At 37.2% G+C, this 14,683-nt stretch overlaps 1 protein-coding gene across 5 annotated transcripts in view; it reads left to right on the forward strand.

Annotated features, from left to right (window-relative positions):
* Positions 1-11,375, forward strand: part of LINS1 (lines homolog 1) — a 32,808-nt gene extending 21,433 nt beyond the window's left edge. For 3 of the 5 annotated variants that reach the window (XM_061394225.1, XM_061394226.1, XM_061394227.1), the window contains exons 2-7: positions 4,508-5,007; positions 5,123-5,212; positions 6,050-6,191; positions 6,861-7,451; positions 8,430-8,601; positions 10,380-11,375. In XM_061394225.1, the coding sequence (XP_061250209.1) occupies positions 4,609-5,007; positions 5,123-5,212; positions 6,050-6,191; positions 6,861-7,451; positions 8,430-8,601; positions 10,380-11,262 (2,277 nt within the window). In that variant the 5' untranslated portion in view covers positions 4,508-4,608 and the 3' untranslated portion in view covers positions 11,263-11,375. Of the gene's footprint in view, positions 1-220; positions 2,733-4,507; positions 5,008-5,122; positions 5,213-6,049; positions 6,192-6,860; positions 7,452-8,429; positions 8,602-10,379 lie in introns of those variants that run through there. The other 2 variants (XM_061394228.1, XM_061394230.1) reach the window with 2 other exon arrangements.
* The last annotated feature ends 3,308 nt before the right edge of the window (positions 11,376-14,683 follow it).

Consider the following 14,683-nt stretch of genomic DNA (forward strand, 5'->3'; position numbering starts at 1 on the left):
CTGAAGCTGAAGCTCCAGTACTTTGGCCACCTCATGCGAAAAGTTGACTCATTGGAAAAAACTCTGATGCTGGGAGGGATTGGGGGCAGAAGGAGAAGGGAACGACAGAGGATGAAATAGCTGGGTGGCATCACTGACTCAATGGACGTGAGTCTGAGTGAACTCCGGGAGTTGGTGATGGACAGGGAGGCCTGGCTGGCGTGCTGTGATTCATGGGGTTGCAAAGAGTCGGACACAACTGAGCGACTGATCTGATCTGATCTGATCCCTAAATCATTGATTTTGTGTGAGGATGGGTGGGAACCATCTTTTTTATTTGAAAATTGTGGGGACTGTCTTTTTTATATTAAGACTAACGTAATACTATTAAGATTTGAGTATAAAATTCAAGTAGTTTATAGTATTTAAACAGTACAAGAGAGACTTTAAGCAAATTTTGTGCTTGTAATGGGCATGCCCTTAGCCCCCTAATATGGGAGTTCACGCTCCTCTGCCACGAGGTGTTTTCTGGAGAAAACTCCAAAAAGCACTACTCATTCACTTGTCCTAATTAGGTCCCTCCTAACATTTGTGTCCTTTCAAGACTAGGCAGATCTCTTGTCATTTATCCAGAATAACTGGATCCACAGCCTGTCAGCATTCTAAGCGTCTTTTATCAGACACCTGCTTTATTGGAATCTCTGAAGAGCCTGGTGTTTGAGGGGTATGCCTTTCTCCAGACCAGTATGGTAATGCAGCTTGAGATGTCCCCATCTTGTAACAGCCATTCCAGAAAAAAAAATGTGGTTGCTTAATCCCCTAGCTTGCTTTTTCAGGATTTGTCCTTCCTTGCTGTTAGTGATATAATTGCTTGAAAACAGCTACAATTCTCAATTCTCAATGGGCTACCATAGACATTTGTTTCAATGCAATTTTGTTTGGCCAGTATTAATGTCTTAAAAGACACTAAAATCAGGAAAGGTTTATGAGAGAGTAGAAGCCGCCTAGCACCTACTGTCTTCACTCATTTGTTATCTGCCTGCCATTTGTGACCCCTAGTTTATGCTTTTGTGATTTCTTCTGCCTGTAAAGCATATTTTGACTCTGTGTATCTTCAAGTTTATAATTTTTCAATCTGATTTCTCATAACCACTCCTATCAAGGTCCTAGGTCCCACTGTGATAGAAAACAGCCAGTTATCTCACCCCTAACCCCTGGAAGTGTGTGTTTGTTTACCTAAATTTATTGGCATTCACATTTTAGTTTTGTGTGTTGAAATGATTGAACCTTTCGCAATGGCCCTTTTTATAGGTTGAAAATAGTTGAAATAGCAGTTTTATTCTCACTTGTAAAATTTAAGAACTTAAGATGTATAGAAATATTATCACAGAATATATATAAAAATCTCAATAGTTTTGTTGGGAAGAAATGTTGTAATTAAACTAAAAAGTAAAATAAGCACAATGGAATTCATCTTTGAAGGAGAATGTGAAAACTAATTTCTGCTTTGTGACAGACAAAATATACCAGACAATTAATGAGATGATTTTATTCAAGCTGATGCAACAGCTGCCGCTGCCAAGTTGCTCCAGTCGTGTCCGACTCTGTGTGACCCCATGGACTGCAGCCTACCAGGCTTCTCTGTCCATGGGATGCAACAGGGAGAATGTTTATTAATGGGAACCTCTCAAAGAAGGAGAAAATACAGAATTTATAAAAGTAGGAGGTCAGTAAGGAAAGGTGGAGGTGGGTCCTATCACCAGTGGTCAGCCCTTCCTTGGAACACAGAAGGTGTAGCGCTTCTTAACCATGACTGCTTTCTGGAAGCACAAGGCTCAGGTCAATTTTAACATTGCCGGATGGAACAAGGTTACTGCTATTACCATACTTATGTTTATAAACTGTGTGATATATGCACCATAGAAGTTTGTTTTATTAAAATCTATAGGATTCTTAATATTTCTGCACTAAAGGACTAGAACAGGGCAGCTTTGCCTTATAAGGGTGACCAGGGGTTGGAAGTCCTTTGAAATAAAGCAAGGGGAAGAACCCACTGCAGAGGGAGGGCGGAAGACCAGGGGCAGGCCAGCGGCCCGTGGTCAAAGTGGGACCCAGTGAAGGAGACCGCGCTCCCTCCGAGACTGCTTCTGGTGAGGAGGGAAGGGGTGAAAGATGGGTGTTTGTCAGTGGGCCAGGCTAAAGGAGAGAATTCCATGGGTTTTGTTAAAGGATGCATTTTAAAAGGACAAGATCATGACCCATATAAAATGAAGGTGGAACGAATTTTTTTTAACTAATTAAAGAACTAGCCAAATGTCACAACCATTTTAAAAGTTGATGAACTGTGAATTTATATAGAGAAGGAATATTAAAATGAGTTTACAGATGAAAGCAAAACTGGGTTTTCCCACTACAGGGAGGGTTACCCTTTCACCAGACGATTATGGGCATGTCCATAAACAAGAATTATTTGCATTGCTATTAGTTACCTATAATTTACCAAGGTGTAAAATAGTGTAAAGAATATGCCTGCCAATGCAGGAGACACAGATTAGATCCCAGAGCTGGCAAGAGACCCTGGAAAAGGAAATGGCAACCCACTCCAATATTCTTGCTCTGGAGATCCCATGGACAGAGGAGCCTGGTGGGCTGCAGTCCATGGGGTCACAGAAGAGTCTGACATGACTTAGCGACTAAGCAACAACAACAAAACAGCTCAAAGGCAGTGAAAAGACCAAGCCCCATCGGATCAGGTAATTCCCAGCGGCCCCATTATTCCATTGAAAGGCTATTCAGTAATCTCTCTTGGTCACACCACGGTCTTTAGTTATTCCTAGCCGTGCCTGCTCTGTAGTAACTACATGCTTTCTCTAATAGTCATCTGTCAGTTGTTTACCCATTTTTCTCCTTAAAAGCCATGTCTGATTTTTTCCTTTCTTTCTGGTCTCCATCAGGTCAGAGGAGCCTGAGACATCCAGGATATATAAATTTATAACCAACTACAAATACAAATTAGTTTCCTCATGTTTGGATTGCTTTTGCTTAATATCCTGTCTTTTTCTTGGGATGGCATTAAAATTTTTTAACTTAATGTTATGAAAATTAATATTGAGAGTGCCTTGGACAGCAAGGCGATCAGACCAGTTAATCCTAAAGGAAATCAACCCTGAATATTCATAGGAAGGACTGATGCTGAAGTTCCAGTATTTTGGCCACCTGATGAGAAGAGCCAACTCATTGGAAAAGACCCTGATGCTGGGAAAGATTGAAGGCAGGAGGAAAAGTGGGTGACTGAGGATGAGATGGTTGGATGGCATCATTGATTCAGTGAACATGAGTTTAAGCAAATTCTGAGAGATGGTGAAGGACAGGGAAGCTGGCATACTGCAATCCTGGGGTCCCAAAGAGTCAGACATGACTTAGAGATTGAACAACAATGTTATTAATTTTAAGTTGGGAGTTAATCAGCATAACCATAATAATTTGGCCACATAGCCATAATGATTTGGCCACATAGCATTCTACGGAGAAGGCAATGGCACCCTACTCCAGCACTCTTGCTTGGAAAATCCCATGGATGGAGGAGCCTGTTAGGCTGCAATCCCTGAGGTCGTTAAGAGTCGGACACGACTGAGCGACTTCCTTTCACTTTTCACTTTCATGCATTGGAGAAGGAAATGGCAACCCACTCCAGTGTTCTTGCCTGGAGAATCCCAGGGATGGGGAAGCCTGGTGGGCTGCTGTCTATGGGGTTGCACAGAGTCAGACACGACTGAAGTGACTTAGCATAGCATTCTGACGTTAGATTTTCATCTGTAAGTTGAAGGTGAAAGTTAATGAATTTGTGTTATGGGCCAAGTGGTTCTCAACCTAGACAATTTTGCCCTCCCCCCAACCCCCAGGGCCTGCTACTGACATCTAATCAGTAGAGGCCAGAAATGCTGCTAAACTTCCTACAATGCATAAGACAGCCCACCAAAGCAAAATTACCCAGTTCTTACTGTTAATCACGCCAATGTTGGGAAACCCTAATAGCCCATTGAAGAAGGTTAGAGGAAAGCTGAAGTTTTTGCTATGATAAAACTAAAAATAATTTTATGGTCTTAAATCTACATGAAAAACATACATTTTGTTTTTATACATTAAAAATAATGTTATTACCAATTTCCCATATTTAAAAATTATGCAGTCAGTATTACCTTTAACTTGAGAGACTAAATAAATAGAGATGCTTTTCCATTAGAAGGAGAGGGTGAGAGGAATTGAGAAAGTGGCATTGGAACACCTACATTACCAAATGTAAAATAGCCAGCTAGCAGGAAGTTGCTAGGTAACATGGCCTAGAAGGGTGGCTGGGTTAGGAGGTTCAAGAGGGAGGGGATATTTGTATACTTATGGCTGATTCACATTGTTGTACAGCAGAACCCAACACAACCTTGTAAAGTAATTATCCTCCAATTAAAACAGGTGCCCTTCCTTTGTAATGTGTATAACACTTGCACTTTTAAAATTACTTTTCCTATTTTAGGTTTTACTGAAGAAACGTCTTAGAGATTGATCGCATTTCCAAGGTTAACATTTACAATTGGAGTTGTTGACCTTCTTCTAAGAAAGATTTTGGCCATCAAAATGGAAACTTTCTTTGAAGCTTTAGAACAATTATACAAGAAGGTACTTCTTGGAGCCACACTTGAAAATGACAGCCATGATTACATCTTTTATCTCTACCCAGCATTTTCAGATCAAGATTGTTCTACAACCACCTCCTCAGACTGCTCAAACGCCCCTGATGTTCAGGACAAGCAGGAGCCATCCTCTGTCAGTTTACCTTCCTTTTCTGTAGCACCTATGTGTTTGCAGAGACATTCTCAGATGAGCAGTGCCCGAGAAATAATGCTCCTTCAGTTAACAGTGATCAAAGTGATGATAACCAGAATATTGTCTGTGGAAACTGAATTCCATGCAAAGGAGAAATACAGAGATATAATTAAAATTCTTTTAAAATCATCTGACATCGAATCTCAATTGGTAAGCCCATTTACTTTGTGTGTGTGTGTGTGTGTTTTTTAAGATCTAGATTTTTTTTAAATGTAAGTTTTAAAACAGTCAGCAACAGTAGGTAAATGTATTTGTTTTCCTGTAGACCTGTATGTTCCAAAACTCGGAAAAATTGTTATCTCACATGGCTGCAAAGTGTCTTGCACTAATTCTGTATTTCCAACTGAAGGAAAAGGTAAGATAAGTAGTCAAATTATGTTACTATTACTTTTATATTTTCTTTAAAATTGATCTCTGGCATTCAGTTTTTTTATCAATAAAATATTTGCTCACATAATGTGTAAATCCACAAAAATGTAAGAATAAAATAATATGTTGGTGACTTATTTCAAGGATTAGAGTCTTAAATACATTATAAATCATTACAGATAAGATTCTTAACTCAAAAGATAGACTGCAAGTCAGAGAGTCCATAACTGTTCAGATTCTCAAAGGAGTAGGTGGGCCTCCTTCCTCCCTTCCAAAAACAAGGCTTAGGAGCCCCTGCTTGAGACTAAGAACCATTTTCATAGGTTTAATATAAATTCTAAGAGTGGTCCTCAGCATAGTGAAAAAATATGAACAAATTAATCATTTTTCTCTTATCTCTGAATTAGTTAATAAATATATCTAAACATTTCCTGACTTATTTTAGCTATAATTGCTTCTTCCTTTCTTAAAACAACATTCTTTCCTGAATACAAAAAGGTGGTATGTACAATAGAAAATTTGGAAAAAGAGAAAATGTATAAAGACCAAAATTAAAATTTCATATCATTCCAGCCACCAGAGATAATAACCACCGCTAATATTTCATGTTGCTTCTTGGTTTTCTATTTCTATGGCGTATTAAATTTCTTGACTTAAGGAATACTGGGATATTTATGTCCTTGTTTTAGCAAATATTATACTTCTTTTTTTGGAACAAAGTAAACAATGTTGTGTAGAATTGTGTATTTAATAGATAGTTTGTAATGACAAAGAAAATGTTGTATTACAACTTACTACTTAAAAATTTTTTTCTCACTTATAGATAACATTGAGTAATTCCTGGATTTCTTTTTGCCAAAAAAACATTTCTGAATATTCTGAAAGTAATAAAGTAGTGTACTGCCTCTGGATACTTACCTTTGTAATTAAAGAAATCTTTAAAGATACATCTTCACAAAAAACAGGTATGAACTATGTTCCCCAATAAACAATTGTCATTGTCTTATTCCCAGGGAGCATTATATTTTTATGAGTAAAACTTATTTTACAACCTCTAATTGTTTTGAAGTATGAAAAACTAAAAACCATGCCCCATAGTGTTTGATTGAGGATACCTTTTTAAAAGGAAAAATGTAAAACTTCACTATTACTGGATTTCCCTGGTAGCTTAGACGATAAAGCATCTGCCTACAATGTGGGAGACCTGGGTTCAATCCCTGGGTCAGGAATATCTTCTGGAGAAAGAAATGGCAACCCACTCCAGTATTCTCACCTGGAAAATCCCATGGACGGGGAGGAACCTGGAAAGCTATAGTCCATGGGGTCGCAAAGAGTCGGACAAGACTGCGCGACTTCACTTTCTTTTCACTATTATTAAAAATTCAAATTAAAGCTTTTCATTTTTGTATGTCCTTTGCATAGTCTGATGTTGCTGATGTTTGTAAAATGGATATTAGCCGTGATTATTAGCTGTTGGCATGTTTATCTTCATTTGTTTGTGTTAGAGGTAAATAATCCAATCCATTTTTTCGCCTTACGAAGTGATGATGATTTTAAAAATTGAATTGTAAAATTGTGTTTTAAGAAAACTTTGTTTTTCCTGTTGCTTATAATTACTATTTTTATAATTGCAGAAATTCTAAAACAGTTCCTGACTCCTTTTGACACTCTTTTTGAAGCCTTTTACAAGTCCTTACTTTCTCAGCATTTTGAAAACCACCAAGATGCTTCTAAACTAATAAACAGTTTGATATGTTTCCTGGAATTGCTTGAACTTCTTATAGCCTCCAGAATCTACCTGAAGTTACATTACACTTGCCAGAGGATTTTATTTTTGAAACCTTCTTGTGTGTTTGATGTTATTACCTGGCCTATTCAGGCTTTTGTCAAGAGGAAGTTGATCATCTTCATCAAAAAGTGCCTTCTCTGCAAAGTGGGTGAAGACCTTTGTCGGGGATCTGTCCCTACCTTCATGCCACCAGATAACCCTTTGGATGTGGACCTGTTAGCTTTGGCCAGTGCTGTTCTGCAAGCTGTGGATTTGGGCTTGTTGAGGACATTGTCTGTCCGTGGAAAATGTTCCTGCTTTGGAGGTGGTGAAGTCCTAGCTGGATATGAGCATGACCCTGGTCCAGATCATGTGATTCTTAGAGCATTGAGTTTACTTATCATAAGATCCTTAGAAATCAAGTTTCAAAATTGTTCTTCAGCAAATGAAATGAAAGGTAACTTTCTGAATGCCTTTTGTATGTAAAGTAATGGATAATTATTTACTGAAGTAAAATTATTCATAATTATCAAAGCTCAGGATTGTAATTTCACTAACTTAAGTTGTATCTTATTCTAGTTATAATTTATTAAATTTTCTTCCAATAAAGATAAAAAGCTAGAATTGTCTTTTTAAAAGTTTCAGTTTTGTGTGCTAAACTGAATTTGCATAGCATAGTTAATAACTGTAGTTAAAAGAAAAATATTGTTGAGTCTCTTCAAAGTAAGCAATGTTAGTCAATTCATGTTCAGATATTTGTGGTATATTATTCATATTTTCTTTCACAAAATTGGTATATCTACTAATACAGAGTTTTGATAATTAGGAGTTGAATTAAACTAATGTAGGGTGTAATCCTGTGCAGTTGTCATTTACAACACTAGATGGCGTTGGTTACATAAATCAGGAGTTTTAAATTGCAGTTAAAATGCCTCAAAACCTTTTTGACTTTTGTGCTTAATAGTAGTACTTTCTTTTAATGCTTTAAAAAACTTGAAACAAACAAGAACTTTTTCTGCTGGTATTTTGAAGGCAAATTATTTTTGTTTGGTTGTATTGTTGCCTCTAGTACAAACACTGTGGCATCCAGTGAAGCAATTTCTGTTCTACTGTTTCTTCATTTATGTTTTTAGCAAGAACTCATGTAACTTTTATTTCTCAGAGATACTACCTATTTGACACTGTGGCAAATAGATGATCTGGCTATATATTTTAACTATATCCTACCAAGTGGGTCTTTTTTGTTTTTTTCTCTGAAGCTCAATTTCCTAATATTACAGAGTAGAGATAATCCCTAACTCAAACTTTTGAATGTGTGAATTATGATAATGCATTTTAAAGTGCTCTAGATGTTATAAATATATGTGAATAGGTAAGTTATTATAAATGCATTCATAAACTGTTGTTTTCTCTTTAAATTTTTCATTTTTTGAAGTTGATTACCAGAGGTTCATGTCTGAGTTACTGACCTTCTTAAAGCCTCACCTTCAGCCCTCTCTGCAATCACACAATCTCTGTGAGTGGTTGTCTAGGGTCTTCATAGAACAAGACGATGACATGTTGGAGGCTGCCAAAGCATTGCTGGGCATCTACCTGAAGTTGACCAGGTTTGTATATTTTAAAGTAATTATACTAACTAACATGGCCAGGAAAGCAGAAAACATTTTTAATAATGTATTGGACATACAATTTACTTTCCATCATTAGGGGAAAAAATCCCTAACAATCTTGTGGTTTCCTTATAAGTTCCAATTCCTTTAACACTGCCCTACATGAAAATAGATTACAATTGAGTTCTCATTATGAAAACTTGAATGGCTAAACAGATCTAGGAATTAGAACTAAACTGAGATTAGACAATATGGATTCTGGCTGAGTCTCCATCTTTGCTTTACCTGTGTGATCAAGAATAAGTTAATACCATTGTCTAAGTCATAATTTAACTGACATTTGAAACTCTTTTCACCCTTAAGACTAACTTGTCTGTATTGAACTTCTGTAAGGTGATTTTTGCCTTTGTAAAGCTGAATTCAAACTTGTAAGTAATCAAAGGAACTTTTAATATACAGTTGAATTGGTACTGATATCATCTTGAGGCAGATATCTGAAATTGATTATGAAGTTATGTTACTGATGACATTTTATACTGATCCTATTTCTGTTTATTAAAAGATCTGTACTTGGGTCATTCTTATGGCAAATGTCTGTAATTGGTTATGAAGTTAATAACTGATGACCTTTTACAGTATTTCTGCTTCTGCTTTATTAAAACCGTAAAGTATTTGCTTTATTTCCATTTCTTTCCTGGCTTCAGAGAAAGGGATTTCTTACTAATGGTTGTCGGTGTGGTGTTGTGCTGCCAGTTCTTACTTGTGTTATGACACTTCTGGCAATGACTGCTTTCAGACTGTAAGTGTTTGGGGCCAATTTTCAAAAGGTTCTAATCAAGAACACAGAATGCATGCATGTGATTTGAATTAGGCTCAGAAACGGTCAAATACAAATTCAGTCTGAATACACATGCCTTGAAGAATATATAGTCATATTCAAAGCTGACTTCTTATGCCTCAGGAAAGAGGAAGCTTCTGAAGTAAATTCATTTTGCATGTGAATTTCTAATTTTCTTGAATTTTGTGTGATCATAGAGGCCTGTGCTCATGTCATATATATATTTTTTAATGTAACTGAATTGGTTAAGATTAGTTGTAAATGATAGAAATCAATATAAACTAGTCTAAGCCAAAAAAGGAATTTACTTCCTGGGAATTCCAAGGAATCAAGTTGGCATCAGGTACAACTGTGCATGACTTAAATCATGTCACTGATTATTTCTCTTTGTTTCTGTCTCATAGCTTTGAATTCATTTTCAGGCAGGGCCACCAGCAGTGCCAGACTTACAGCAACCTTACAGTTAAGATCTTTAATAGGCCAGCAGAAATCCCAGAGGAGGTCTGATTAACCTGCATGGGTCACAGATTCATGTTGGAATCATGGTGGCTAGGACCATGGGTACGCTGATTAGTTAGCCTGGGTCGCCTGCCCACCCGTGCTGAGACAAGTGTGGAAGGAAAGGAAGGAGGTTAATTCCCACCTTACCATGTGGAATTAGTTACTTGTAGGAATAAGAGACTCTGATGTCAATAGACAGGAAGATGGAGGGCATTTGTTGGACAGATAAAAACTAGAACTACCAAAGTCAAAGGATATCATTTATTTTATTGGATCAGGTTTGTATAGAGTTTGTAGAGATTGTTTTGAATTTTTTTCTTTTTAAAATAATGCGTAGATTAAAAACTAATCTGGCAGAATTTATGGTATGTGAATCATATCTGTCAAAACTTATATTTATAAAGAGTCATTAATCTGGAGTGTCTGTTATTTTCAGAGAATGTGAAGCTACTGAAAGCTTGACCCAAGAAAAAGAAATGTGGAACCATCACACACATGAAAATGGCTATAATCCACACTGTATTTTTTTATTTTTATTAAAAAATATAGGATTTGATTCTACCGTTCTTCTTGATTTTTTGATTTCATCAGAAACTTGTTTTCTTGAATATTTTGTTAGATACTTAAAATTATTGCAAAAAGACTGGGATAATTTTTTAACCATTTGCAACTATTTTGATGTAACTGAATCTAAAGATAACATACATATTTGTTGTATCTCCTCACTTGTCCAAGGTAGAAACAGCAACTCAGCAGAAGCTAGTCCTTTGGCTCTTGTTGGTAGTCACACAGATGCTCATTCTTGGGTCTCCTGGGCTTCTGCTGCTTCTTCTGAACCACTGAACCATGGTGTAACGTTGGAGAAGGCCCACACCAAGCTCCAGGCTAATTGTCTTTCTACCCCAGGAGCTTCTCAAAGTCTGGTAGATTATGACAGCTCTGATGATTCTGAAGAAGGATCCACAAGCCTGTGTTTAGTAAACAGCAGACTAACGTCTTCACACCAAGAAGCAATGAAGAAAACTCAGGACACATTTGGAGCAAGCGGGGATAAAAAAGAACTTAGCTCAGAGTCTCAGTCAAGGCCTCTGGTTACTGAAGAATCTAATACCCTGTTCTCTGTTTATTGTGACATAGCCCCAAATAACACTGCTTCTGAAGTGGGAATATCTTACAGAACAGTAAAGTGCTTTGAAGAGCTACAAGGTGCCATTTACCGTTTGCAGAAGAAAAATCTGTTCCCGTATAATCCAACAGCACTTTTAAAGTTGTTAAAACATATTGAGACAATATATAATAAAAGTATGACCCCTTCGTAAAACAGTGACATTTTATTTCCAGGAACTGTTTTTCCCCTTAATATAGTTGTGCCTTAATGAGATAACAGTATTAAAAATAATAAATAAACCTCAAAAGAGTTTTCTAAACCATGCTTTTTTGCCTTTTGGGAGCAGCCTAGTGACTGAAAAAGATATATCAGATAACAAGTCACTTGATACAGTTGTACAACATTTGAAATCTATGGTGGTTCAAACTTGCTCAAATTTGGGATAGTTACTGTATTAATTTCTTACTGATACTGTAACAAATTCTGACAAACTTGGCTTCAAAGAACAGAGATTTATTCTTTCTCAGTTTTGGAGGCTAGAAGTTCAAAATCAAGGTGTCCACAGGACTGCACTCTCTTAAGGCTCTAGGGGAGAATCTTTCTGGCCATTGCTGTCAATCCTGGGTATTCCTTCACTTCAGTCTCCTCTGTTATCACATGACGTTTTCCCTGTGTGTCTGCTGGTGCTGCTGCTGCTGCTAAGTCGCTTCAGTCGTGTCCAACTCTGTGCAACCCCATAGACGCAGCCCACCAGGCTCCCCAGTCCCTGGGATTCTCCAGGCAAGAACACTGGAGTGGATTGCCATTTCCTTCTCCATCCCTATATGTCTATGGGTATCCAGTTTCCCTCTTTTTAAGTATACCAGTCACTGGATTAGGGCCCAGTCTCATCCAGTATGACCTCTTGTTGTCTGTTGTTTAGTCACTAAGTCATATCCCATTCTTTGTGACTCCATGGACTGTAGCCCGCCAGGCTCCTCTGTCCGTGGGGGTTCTCCAGGCAAGAATCCTGGAGTGGGTTGCCATTTCCTCCTCCAGGGTATCTTCCCAACCCAGGGGTCACAACTTAGCCTCCTGCATTGCCAGGTGGAGTGTTTATCGCTGAGCCACCAGGGAAGCCCCAGTATGAGCTCATCTTAGCTTAATTATATCAGCAGGGACCCTATCTGCAAATAAGGTTACATTCACAGGTCTGGGTAGGCCTGAAATTTGGGGAGGGACACTAAGCCAGTACATTTATTATTTCCCTTTGAGGTGTTTACATGTAATGTGATATGTAAAAAACTTAAATCTTAGTGGTTGTTTAAAGAGAAGTGATTAGCTTCATGTGTGTGTATATATATATATATGTAATCTATGAGAACACAAGTATATTCTTAAGATTTTTTAAAGATACTTTAAAAAGAAATTTTTTCCTGTTTAAAATAGTTGTGATATGAATAATTCTGTCTTTTAGAGAGGAAGCAGTAAATTCAAGTTTTCATGTCATTACAAGCATGCCTCATTTTATTGTGCTTCACTTTGTATTTTGCAGATGCTGCATTTTTTACAGGTTCAAGGTTTGTGGCAACCCTGTGTCATCCAAGTCTTTTGGTGCCATTTTTCCAAAAATATTTGCTCACTTTGTAACATTTTGGTAATTGCAATATATTGGTAATTGCAATATTTCACACTTTCTCATTATTATATTTGTTACAAATATAAAACTTCTAACAGATAAGGAGTTGCTGCTTATGGATGAGCAAAGAAAGTGGTTTCTTAAGATAAAATCTGCTCCCAGTGAAGATTCTCTTAGGATTGTTGAAATAACAACAAAGGATTTAAAAATATTTTATAAGCTTAGTTGATAAAGCAGTGGCTTTAACATTTTCAGCATTGCTGAAGGCTCAGATGATGGTTATTATTTTTTTAGCAATAAATATTTCTTTATTATAGTATGTAGGCATAATGCCATCGCACACTTACTAGACTACAGTATAGTGTAAACTTAACTAGTTTATATGCACTGAGAAGCCAAAAAGTCCGTGTGATTCCCCTTACTGTGATACTTGATTTACTGTGATAATTTGGAACTGAGTCCAGAGTATCTCCAAGGTCTGCCTGTGAGGGATTTGTATACTGAGAGTGTAACTGTATTCTGCTGGTGAGTCTGTCATTAAGGCAGTCTAAAATGTTATCCTTAAAACATTTTTAAATGACCTTTTTATAGATAAATATAAGGAGACTGAACCTACCAAACATTAAAATATATTTTAGTGTTAGTCACTCAGTCATATCTGACTCTTTGCAACCCCATGGGCTGTAGCCTGCCAGGCTCATCTCTCCATGGGATTCTCCAGGCAAGAATACTGCAGTGGTTTGCCATTTCCTCCTCCAGGGTGTCTTCCCAACCCAGGGATAGATCCAGGGTCTATTGCAAGCAGTTTCACCACCATCTAAGCCACCAGGAATGCCTAAAATATATTTTAAAGGCTGTGTTAATAAAACAGATTAATACTCATTGAAGTAGAAAAAGGAAAATCAGTGGAACTAAATAGAGGATGGCTAATCATTATAAAAATGAGATGCTAATATTAACCAAAGAGAAATGCAGAGGTCAAAAAGTTTGGTAACAAAGTTGGGGGTATACATTGGGACGGCTTCTTCTATGTGAAAAAATGTATCTTCTGCTTATAAAAGCAAAAGACTAGAAATACCTGGTTAAATGTAAAAATATATATACTCATAGTATATATGTTGTTATATATATACTTATGGAAAGAATGGGCTATATTCATGTTAAATGAAGCACCTACAATAAAAAACAAAAGTAAATATACCAGAGTCCCATTTGTTTAAGGAGAGAAGGCAGGGAAGGAGTAATGCACACACTTAACATATTTATATATGCCTTTCTGTGTCTATAGAAAGCTTGACTTCTCATTGTATATCTTGTTTTACTTTTTAACTGAATACTTTTTTTTAATTAAAATTACTTTTTTAAAAGAAACCTGATTCTTTTGTTTTTAGGGGTACATAAATGCTAAATGCACTAAAGCCATGCTTATATAGATGTGTTTTTTACCTGTGTTTCTCTATAAGATTAATAAGGAACTGTCAACCCCTTGTTATATGTAAAATGAGAAAAAGGCAATCTCATGTGTATGCTGAGTGTTGGGATTTCAGAGATGCTACATGTATAACTAACCTTTAGGTGTAAGTCAGTTTGTCCTGCCCTCACTGAAGCCCTAGTATTAGTGAGGATGACTGGCACTAGCAGTGTGATAACTTTCCTGGCTGTTCAGAGTATCCAGAGCTGTCCTGAGTTAGTCTATAAGGGAAAACACAAAGCTAGTGATACACAATGAGTTCCTAGTCTGTAACTCCACCTCTTCTCCAAGTAAATACATATGCGCATTCAAGTGAGCACAATTTATTTAATCGAAATTTACAAATCAAATTATGAATCTATTGTTTTAACTTAAAATAGAGACAGCAAAATACACACATGCTGCTGCTGCTAAGTCGCTTCAGTCGTGTCCGACTCTGTGCGACCCCATAGACGGCAGCCTACCAGGCTCCCCCATCCCTGGGATTCTCCAGGCAAGAACACTGGAGTGGGTTGCCATTTCCTTCTCCAATGCATGAAAGTG

Source organism: Bos javanicus, chromosome 21 (genome assembly GCF_032452875.1).
Source record: "Bos javanicus breed banteng chromosome 21, ARS-OSU_banteng_1.0, whole genome shotgun sequence".
Lineage (NCBI taxonomy): Eukaryota > Metazoa > Chordata > Mammalia > Artiodactyla > Bovidae > Bos > Bos javanicus.